We start from the raw sequence: 11685 nt of genomic DNA, 5'->3' as shown, positions 1-11685 counted from the left end.
TGTGCCGCAACCCTACTCCCTGCCACCCCAAAATCTAGCGCCCCTGTTGCCTCACAGCTTGCACACTCCAAAGGCCAACTCTTGTGGCAATCTGGCTCAATCTCCTAGTACATAGCAGCAACAGCTACAAGCATTCATACATAAATCCAGCTTTTTTTTGCCATGTCTTAGTTTTTTATGGTATTAATATTAGTAAATAATAATAAACGTTGTAGTGTCTGTAGACATACAGCGGCCAGACACATTGAAAGGCATAATAGGGCATTTGTTAATAATTTGCACGATTCTGGTTTAACTCATATGAAATCCTGACACACATTCACTTCTAAACCTGAACTTAAAGTGTACGCCTAGGCAAAAAAGCACAAAAAAAAAATCCAGTACATCTGTGCAGATGGTGAAATGACTGTGTATTGCAGATATGGACTAAGGGGGTTGTTCATAAAGCTGCCGAAGGATCTAGCCGTAGCTTCAGCTGATCCTTCAGCTAGCTTCGGCCCCAGGACCCCTCGGCCCTAGAGGTACCGAGCAGAATAGCCAAGCCGAATGCCGCTCAGTGGCATTCGGCTATTCACTTACTGCTGTTCTGCATCTATGAGAATAGGCCGAACAGCAGCGAGTAGCCTGCCGGAGGTTCGGCTCAGCCGATCCAGATGTTGGATCGGCTGAGTTGAACTCCTTCTGCACTTTGGGTCGGCCAAACATGCTGGGCATGTTTGGCCGACCCGAAGCCAGCCGCAGCAAGACGATGTACGGCTGATTTTAGTCGGTGTATGGCTGAAATCAGCTGTACAAGCCTGAAGTGAATAGCCGAACAGCGGGGAACTTCACTTCGGGTCGGTTATTCACTCGGCTGCCTATGGCAGCTTTGTCAATAACCCCCTAAATATATTTTCTCCACACATACTTTAATGTGTATCAGTCACCATTTTAAGTGCAAACAGCCATTCTTTTTCCAAGTTATATATTTCACAGTATACATTCTCTAATTTCAGTAGAACCAAGTGACATTATTGTGACATGAGATTCTAAACCCCACTGATTCTTTTTTTTTTTTATAAAGTCTTTTATAAAGTTTTTTGTAAGAATATTACACAAAGACACAAGGGAAGAAATGATCATAAACAATGACTAACTAAAAAAAGAATAAGATATTCACAATATATAAAGAAAACAATTAACAATAATATATAATGTAGTAAAACAGAAACCCCACTGATTTTACCAGCTTCTTGTCAATTAAGGCTGAAGATTAACTTACCAAAAAGTATAGTTTCCATTATTAAAGGGCATCTCTATATATAGTCAAACCAGTCTTTATATTATGTAAGATATCAGTCTCCATTTGTTTTCCTTATGGTATATTCCCTGAACTCAGCAGATGCCTAAAACAGTCCCTATGCTTAGTAGATGTCTACAGGACACCTGTCAGCTATTTTAGTATATCAGAATGTACTCCTAATTATAAAATCATGTATCATGTTGCAGACTTCTATGGTGCACAGAATGTCAGAATGAAGAAATTAAATATGTAAATGATTGAGTCTAATTAACTAGTTGACAGCAAAGCACAGATGCGAATGGCAATGACTGATTGCCTTCTTCATGCAACGTCCGCTCACACTGGAATTACACCAGGGATGAAGGACATGAAGAATACAACATTCTTTGATGAGTCTGAAAAGGGAATGTGCTACAATGAAATTTGGATAGTCTAAAGGTGCCCATACACCTTACGACCATCACAAGACTTTTGTCTTGCGATGGTCGTATGCTCATTATATTTCGCCCGATTCTCGTACGAGAATCGAGCAGTGTATGGGCACCTTTAGGTTTGAATCAGATTTGCTTCATCCATTAGTGACACTTTTAAACAGGTGATTTGTATGGCATTGTTTTAATACCAAACCAGAAATAATGATGTCTGAAACACAGTGGGGGGTTATCAAAGCTGGAGCAGACAGAATCTGGAATAGTTGCTCATAGTAGCCAATTAGCTTCTCTCTTGAGTTAGTTCAGTTAGGCTTTGAAAATGAAAGACAGAAGCTAATTGGTTGCCACCATGTGCAGCTCCACTATATTTTGTCTGCTCCAGTTTTTATAAATTCCCCTCAATGTGCATGAGTTATAGAGTCATGGGAAACTACAGGCTTGACATGCATATATATGCACTTGCCCTAGGTGCCTCTGACAAAAGTACCAGTATTATGTGTTTACTTTTTATGAAGGGAATTCTGTTTCCAGGAATACTGCAAGGTTTGTATATTCAGGTCAATGAAGAACAGGTCTCCCATTTCCAAACATCACCCTCTTGTGGTGGCCAGGAACAGTTTGTTTACCCCAAAAGTAGATGCAAACACAGAGTCAGTTAATTTTGCTGAAAACAGATTTTTGCTTCAGAAAAGGTAAGCCATCATATTGGCATTTTTGTATAAGCTACAAGTAGACATCTCAATTAATAATGTTTACTTAAAGTACAGTTATACTTATATTTTATTACATACTACATTAACTATTATAGAGTCAGCCAATGTGATTAATTCCCTTAGTTAAGGGGCTTCAAACCATCGCTAGAAGTGTAAGAGAAGGAATCCTATAACAAGATCTTTTGGTTCCTAGCATCCATAATGGTGAGGGTGAGTTAAAAAAAAGTACTTGGGCAAGGAGATAAAAAAATTCAGACTTATATTACACTCTGAAAGGGATGAGAATAGTAGATACACTAATTCCTGCCATGCGCAAACTATTCTGCAGGGATTACGATACTGAACTGTTTTCATGTACTCTTTCTACTGCAGAAAAGATCACAATTTAATGTCCTTATGACCCAGTAATGCATACACTCCCCAGAACCAATCTGGGCAGGTGCACCTCATTGAACTGTGGGATGCACCCAGATCCACCAGAGGAAACCCATACACACATTTGGAGAACATAAAATGCCATGTATTAATGTTCCTGTTGATAAATATATTCAGAGCTCCAACACTGCAATGCAAGGCAGATACTCACTTAGCCACCATACTGCCTTTAAGAAGATACATTTACATTGGCATTTTAGCCATGTATTTGCTATGCACGGGCTAGATAAGAATTTAGATCTGTGTTACATACAGATTTTAAAATTTCTGGATGGTTTATAATGTGTCACCATCTTCTTGAATACCCAGTTCAAGGAAACCAGTAAAGGAAAGACACTATGGTATGTTAGGTTCTCATGTCTTACATACTCTAGCTGCAAGGAACTTTTTCTCTGCTTATATTTGAACAGTCATAATGAAGCCAACATCTTGTATTCATTATGTACTGACAGTACAGAACTCAAAGTCCTATTAGTTTCTAACATAAGTAAAGGAGAGTATAAAATATACTGTATATGCTATCTACCATATGATCGTTACATACCTGTAGAGTTAAAAGGGGTAAAGTATTCCTACGTTGTATTTATTATGTGACTAATATATAACTAGATCAATTCCTCAGAATGAATATAAGGAAGGAGAATCAGCCTTGTTAGTATAATTTTATAAATATTCTAGAGAAGTTGAACATCTGATTTTGATCTTGTTCCATCTTACTCTTCCTCTCTCACTAAGTATGTACATTTGAATTAGCAAAACAAAACAAAACAAAACTGTATATGCATGAACAGGCTGATAAACTCAGTTTTAATCACATCATCAGTTTAAATGAAATGTGATTATAATGAGAATAAACCAGCGGTGAAGAATAGTTTCTGTGGTGCTCCATTGTGATTGTGATGTTACACAGACAAATCAGTATCGCAAAACAGCTAAAACAATAAGAACATTGTTGGTTAATTATTTTTACAGGTTGTATGTGCTTGTTCTGGCCTTAACGTATAAGCTTTGTTATTCTGCTTTCAGATACTATTCAGACATTGCCAAAATGCCAGCTATAAGTGACCAAGACATGAATGCTTATTTGGCGGAACAGTCTCGGATGCACATGAATGAATTTAACACGATGAGCGCGCTCTCAGAGATCTACTCATACGTGGGAAAGTATAGTGAAGAGGTGAGATTACATGGTGATACCCTTATTTAATAAAATTGCCTATTTCTGTAACAGGGTTTGCTCATAGTCAACTAATATAAGGCAGCCAGTGGGTGCAGCTCTAGTCTCCTTTACATACGTTTACCAGACAAATCTTCACTGATTTATTGAAAAAAAAGCTTATTGTGCAAGAGAAGGAATCCTATAACAGTTTATACACAAAATAGAATGCATCAAGGAGGAGTTAATCAACCCCCTTCCCTTTCTCCCCTTCTGATCTGTTCAAACATGGCTGTACGGAGTTCCAGTTAACCATGGACAGCCACAAAATAAAAATCTCCTACTGTGCTCTCTGGAAAACCCATAATGCTCCGTGACATCAATGTTGTGAATATACCCTGTATTGAATGTTTATTTGTAATATAGATTTTACATGCATAATAAAAAACCTATTAAAACAGCAAATAAAAATTTTTAAACTGTAAACAAAAAAAATCTGGCACTGACCCAACATCATTACATTTTATGTTTAAAGTAAGCCTATCAGAGAAAAAGGAGGACAGCCATTTCTGTCTTCCTTTGGAAAATTCTAGTTGCCTGATCATTTTATGTCACTATACTTTTTAGGCAAAAAATGGGATTTCCATGTAATAGGAAACCCTGCTTAAATGCAATATTGTTACCACTAAAAAATCGAATTCCATTTAACTTGTAAATGTTTATTATTAATAAAACTGTACATTTAATATACAACTCTGCGTATATGTTGGTCAATGGACTTTACTATGCCAGCTTCTATTGTGTAATTTTATTTTTATAGTTATAATCTTTATATTACTGATTTACAAGTACCATGGGTATTGAATTGTGTTAGACTTTTGCCAGTCAAATAGCATAAAATTGTTTCATTTGGGATGAGTGACTATTTAGCGAGCATAACTAATAACCATTTAAGAAATCATTTTGCACCTTATATGACATCCTCTTGCAACTCACTCTTGCGAACTGGGAATGTTAAGCAGAAGATCAGTGTGCAGTGCATCTGTTATTGGTTAACATTTTATCTGGAAGTTAAGAAATGAGACAAGCTTATGAAGTGATGCCAGCTTTGTGATGAGTATAGCATTTGAGAATGACATAGAACATCTGGGAAGCCATCGGCATATCAACAAAGAAATTAAGAAAACATATGGACCCTGTTCAGAAATATTCTTGGATACATACTGATAAAAAGACACAGGCAGAGTATATTACACATTGTATGTTTTATTATAATGAATCTCTGGATACTAAGTAATTCGCATGGTATGATGATTTTGTATACAGCTAGCAAAGTCAAACTTAACTTGAGAGTTTTAATCCCTTAGTGTTAATAGCTTTCTCTGCTTTATGGCAGGACACATCTCATTGCACACAACACATCTCATTGCTCAGCCCTTCTCAAATATAGCAGGAAATGCTTCATTCTAATTAAAAACTTACTTAATTATTGGCGGAAGGAAATTAATTGGCTGCTGATATCAGTGTGCTGGCTTAATAGCTGAGTATAAAGGGACAAACTGCACAGTGTTTTTTGTATATAATATGCGTAATTCTGTTTTTCACTGTTAGTGGAACTTTCGTAAGTGAGGACCTATAAACCTAAAACACGTGCCAGCATTTTCCTTTACAGAAGAGCTTTCTGTTAAGAAATCCTATTGTAATATATTACAATCACCTTCCCCTCAGCCTCTCCCTAGCCTGAAATGGCTGTTAACATAAAACAATACTTTTAAATAAGCAGCGCATGGTTACATGCAAAATGCTAAAAAGGAATTGTAATTATAAACATCTAGTGGCAACATATCATGGCAATGTATAAACATACGGGGATTTACTAAAGGCAAAAAGGTTGTTTACTTTGCTAATTTTGCCTTACTTTAGTAAATGAGGTGAAGCTCTGCTGACATACATCATCCAATCACGTGCAAACAAAAGTACTGTTTTTTAATTTTTTTTATTTTCCATGCGCATGATTGGGTATTTTTTGCAAAGTGAATTCTCACCAAATTCACTATACAAATGCAAAATCCCCTTTCAAAGTGAAAATTCCCTTGCAAAGTGTACTGCACTTTAGTAAACCAATCCCCATATGTTTGTTCAATAAGAGGAAGCTTGATGGGATCAATTAAAATGGTCCCACTTATAGTTCCTGTATACCTGTCAGTTTCTTAACGTAAGAGGGTTCCTAATATACATATTACCTGAACAAACACCCAGGCTGGATTCATATCTTTCTGTGCATAAGCTTTCATTAGTTTTTACATGCATTAGCAACGATCATGCATTTTCATGCACTGCCATTTTCACCAATAGGCCTCATAAAGCACATTGATGCATCAAAAAAAAGGAGAATACACATAAATGCATCACACAGTAATGCAGTAAAACTCATAGGTATAAAGAGGCCCTCAGAATAAGTTGCAGTCTGAGCCCATCAAGATTTAATTTCATTATGAAACCATCCCATTGACATGTACGGCAGCAGTAATTGCACACAACAATTCATTTTCATTTGTATGACTGCTAGAGAAACCCTAAAAATCTTTATTACAGAAATTTTTTTTTGAATGATACCACTTAGATATATTAAGTGCGTAATGAAGTTCCTCTTGAAGTTGCTCTGCTTATTAAGGCATACAGTCTAATTTGTGGTCAGATGTATGAATGAATTTCAAAACATTTACGCATTTTAATATTTGCAGACTTAATTATACTAACAGTATCCATTACACTGTCTGATCTTCACAAAAAAAAACTAATTGAATATGATACTGTAAATAGCTATGCTTTTTTAAATTCACTGTTGCCATTGTGGTGTCCACATAATCTGAGTGACAATCTTAATAGCAGAAGCTCAGTAATTTAAAAAGATGCATACATAAATACAGAAAAAAAAATTCGGAGAAATCTATAAAAACGGCTTGTTTGAAATTTCTTTGCAATCATAATTAATATTTTGTAAAGCTTAAATACTATAATTAAGGCACATTGAAGACCTCCGAAAAACATAACAATTTATCTTTTTATTGCACATTTTAACAGTCTGTAAACATGAACAGAAGCCTCTCCTTGAAAGTTGTGGTTATTATTCTGTTATATTTGTTTAGTGTTTTATAAAAATGATGTTCATAAACATTCCCTGAAAAGGGCTCTTGATTGCTTACTGCGTTTTATTCCCTTTCACCCAGAATGTAGAATTGCCAAACGACTTGTTTGAAAGCTTCTATCTGGGTGTTGATGAATTAATCTCATTACTACTAGGTCACTGTGATTCTTCTCTTTCTCTTTGTGAACCACTTGTGCTCCCTTTGAAAGTGTTACTGTCTGTTCTTGCCAGACATTTGCCACAAAATAATTAGTCATTACAAACTGCGCTTTTCAATACTTGATATCTTCCAAAGTCCTAATTGGTTTTGGAGAAAAAGTCTGTTAGCTGCAGCTAGTGATATTGCTTTTAGAGCATTATTTTACTGTGGTTATAGAAAAACAATATAAGGTGTTGTTAGATGCTTATTATTAAAAAAAAAAAACACACATTTAACAATTTGGTTCTATATGCAATAAATAAGCTAGTTTTGTTACAGATAACTTAGGAGCTTACACATGCTGGGGACTCTCTCTCTGTCCCCATGTTATAGGGCTGGATCTCTGAGTGGCCAATCACCCAACACTAGCCTTGTTGTGTGGGAGGAAGGGGAGTAACATGCTCCCCTTTTCTCACTTTCCTCCCATTGACCAATCGGGCAGCAAAGGAGTGAAACAAAAAGAAGGTAAAATCAGCTGTTGGATCTGACATTAAAATTAACTTATTACTTTCCACTGCATGAGCAAAGCACAGGTTCACTTGAAAATGTCAACCTTTACTTGTATTCTGCTAATTCGAAATTAATGTAGATTGTAGCATCTGGGCATGTTCAGTAGCAGAGGTTTAGGGACTGCAACAGTAACAACTATGTCCAGACCCCTGTTCCAGGGGGATGCCAACGCATTTCTTCTACTGCCCCCACATAAACACGTTAAAACAAAGTAGAATGAGCCAAGTAATTAGGCAAGCAATACATGATCTGTTGTAGAGCTGCATTCGAAAGTCACAGACCAACACAAGGAAGATTTAAATTAAGTTCCCTGCTCATGTTCTTGTCATCAGTTGTCTCTAGTTAAATGACCGAGCACAGAGGACACACGGAAAGTGTGCCAACGATGCCCTGTCCCTGTGCAGAAGAAGCTGTGACTGCCCCCATTCCCAACAACACTTTGCTAAGGAGATGGGCCTCTTGATTGACAGCTCTTATCTCATGATCCCTGCCCTTTCCTAACACCAGCAAAGTCACAGAAATGCAGGAGGGAGCACACTCTCACAGAATTCAGCACAGGGACTAAACTTGAAAGGGGAACCTTGTTTTGTGTCACAAAGGTGCAGAGATAGTGAGATAAGAACTGTCAATCCAGAGGCCTGCAGAGTGTGGTTGGAAATGGGGAGCTGAGGCATGCTGTCACCATCTGGATCTCAGCTTCTACTGCACACAGAAACATGGGATAAAAAGCAACATACGCTTTGGGAGTTAGGTGACTGAGCTATGAAAAATAATGTAAGGTGGGACTCCTTCTTTAAAATGGGCACATTTATTATGATTATCAGACAGCATGACTTGAATCAGTATACCAGAATCCCTTATATACACACGTCTAAACTCCATTAAGAAGGCATCTTTTATACTAGGGATGCACCGATACTTTTCAGATACCATTGCCAATACTTGGCATTTTCATCAGAATTACCAGGGTTGCAGCGGCTGCAGCTGGTACCTGGCTCTAGCGCTCCACCACTGTCCTGAAATCATTAGTCGATATTGTTTTAGAAAAACTGTCACATGACAATAAACAAAAATGTATCAGTACTTGTACTTGTAAGTACTTGGGCAAGTACCAGTACTTGTACTCGCAAAACTAGTATCGGTGCATCCTTATTTTATACTAAACCTAACATCCAGCATTATTTATTTTAGTGTAACCAGCGAGTTCCAAATGCTTAAGGTGATTCTTGAGCGTACATCATTTTACTAATTACGTCAATTTTAATCTCAATGCTTGATCTCACTGTTTCTAACTTACTTCTTTGCTTTTCTCTAATGCTTTAACAGAAATAGGAAAGAATAGCCAGCACCAGAGTAGATTTTTTATTTAATTTTTACTGATTTACCACTTTAATATTATCATCTATTATAGTTCTTGTTGATGTCAGATAAACTTGAATGTGATATCTCATTATTGATAGACTGACTATACATCTATAAAATAGCTTTTTTCTTTTCTTTTTTTTCAGATTTTAACAGCTTTAGATCAAGATGACCAAGCTGGAAAACAAAAACTTGCCTACAAATTAGAACAAGTCATTACACTGATGAGTATAGACAGCTGAAAACTGTCCTTCCAGGTTACCCTGGAAGGGATAAACCAAGCCGTGCCTCAGTCAAGATTGTCATCTTTACCAAGTGCAAGTTCCGATTGGCTGGATGCAGGGTCTTCTGCTTCTGCTTCTTCCTTCTATGAACCTCATGGATACATTATATTGTCCCTTGGATTAAGGAAGGACATATAATGTGGACAACTTTGGGAATCAAAAACATTCTAGCTAAGACCTCTGCTTGCAGACAAATGGTCACATTATCCGTATCAGTATGGGAAACTTTAAGGTCCTAAGTGCTGTGCTGCTTGTAGCTCCTCTCCTTGCCATGAATTGCTATGGATGGAACATGAACCTAGTATTAAGGATTTTGACAGATAATATAAAATAAAAAAAAAACCTTCTTCAGCAGAAGTTGGCATGATTGAGATCCCAACAAAATGACTTGAAAGATGTCTTCATGGAAGCCTTCCAAGATGGAACATGAAAATTAAATATGCGAAAATCCTTCTTTAATCTCCAAGAGGCCATAAGAAGAAAGAAGTTTTCTTTCTTTTTTTAGATCCATATTTTTTTCTCTCTTGGAAATGACAATTAGCTCTTGCTCTCTAATGCTATAGTTTAGCTTTGTCTCCATGTCCCCAAGGATCTTACATATTTTGATAAAACATAGAAACAGTACTATATTACTTATATAGTTTTCCATGTACATAGCTATGGTTTCAGATATTATACAGAAGTTTTTAATTTTAGGATCCAGTATTCATGTTACAGCACACAGAGCAGTGATCGCATCACAAAAGCTTTAGTTTGTCCTTAAACAAGCACCACTTTAGACTCAGTTTTCCATTTTATATTGTATACTTTGAATTTGGCCTGACCATTTCCTAGGATGGTTCTGCCAATTAAATATCCTGCCTTCTTAAATGCCAGTGATTTGTTTCTTCAGTGGCAGACAGTGAACCAAGAGTAAATGTGTTAGTGCAAACCACAATTTATTAATTTATAATTATGTAAATATGAGATTGTTGAAGTTTGTTTTAAGAAATAATTTTGTACATCAAACATTGATTGTACTATCTAGCACAATGCATCAAAAACATCAAAAAGTCCATCATATACCAGGGAGAAAATCTGTAATTCATATAACAGGGACGACCACCATTAATTTTATTTATTCAGCCTTGGAAGGATTACACACGTTCTGAAGGCTTGGAGTATAAACATTTTGACTGCCATTTGGATTAGCACAAATTTTGATATTCATGCAAAAAAATAAATAAAAATAAAGCAATAGAATATCAGCACAATTTTTATTTGGGATAACAGGATATAGTGTCTTTGACATTGCTTGAGTAATCCAACAAGAGTGACAACAAGTTACTCATTTTAAAACTATAACATTGAAATTCCAGGTAATTCCAGTATCTTTCCAAGGTTATTCTACCTTCCTTTTGTAAACTTGCAGGGTTGACATTTCAATATTTTAGATGGTAAAATGTAAGTCATTTCATCGTGGGACAATGATGAACCATAACAAGTCTTCTTATTCTGTAATGATAAGTAAAAAATAAAGATTTTGTACATTTATGTCAATCAAAAACAGAATACCTTAGTATGGATTTGGTTTGCCATGAGCTGGAAGCCTACAGAAAATCACAGCTGAGTCATGTTTATTTTTGTTGAGAGCACTTAATCCTGTATGCACCTTATTTGAACTTTTCATAGCATTTTCTTGGAATTGGCTGATGGCCTTTGAACTATAAATGCCATTTAAATGAAATCTAACGCATTGGTTGGCAACTACTCTTTGTAAGGCGAAGAAGAAGCAACATACTCAAAGAATTGTAGACAAAAAACCAAAGGTCACGGTGGTGTGTTATTGCCACAACTCAAAGGCTTTCTGCTCGCCCTCTTGAGAACAATGATGGCGAGGACAAACACGTATGCATTTGTGTCTGCTCCAGTCCAGATGTTCCACATAATATATAGGAAGATGATGAGTCAAACATTTGCACAGCTGTACAGAAAGAATATGAGTAGACCACTATGCTATCCAATTCAATCAACCTTACCTTATTCTTCTTTGTATAGTAAATATTTTTTCCATTTTTAAGAAAAAACAGCCTCAGACAATTTAAAGAAATAAAAAGAAAAAAGATAAGTACATATAGAAAAATGTAATTTTTCGTGTTGACCATTGTGAGCTTCAAAGCTACCCG

General features: G+C 36.3%; 1 protein-coding gene across 1 annotated transcript in view; it reads left to right on the top strand.

Moving 5' to 3' along the window:
- Positions 1-10753, top strand: part of PLXNA4 (plexin A4) — a 580559-nt gene extending 569806 nt beyond the window's left edge. Inside the window, exons 30-31 of the mRNA XM_018566064.1 lie at positions 3888-4038; positions 9383-10753. Of these exons, the coding sequence (XP_018421566.1) occupies positions 3888-4038; positions 9383-9478 (247 nt within the window). The 3' untranslated portion in view covers positions 9479-10753. The remainder of the gene's footprint in view (positions 1-3887; positions 4039-9382) is intronic.
- Positions 10754-11685: the final 932 nt, after the last annotated feature.

This window comes from Nanorana parkeri, unplaced genomic scaffold (assembly GCF_000935625.1).
Source record: "Nanorana parkeri isolate BGI_ZX_2015 unplaced genomic scaffold, ASM93562v1 scaffold26, whole genome shotgun sequence".
NCBI lineage: Eukaryota > Metazoa > Chordata > Amphibia > Anura > Dicroglossidae > Nanorana > Nanorana parkeri.
The sequence above is the reverse complement of the archived record's forward strand: the minus strand, read 5'-3'. Positions and strand labels throughout refer to the sequence as shown.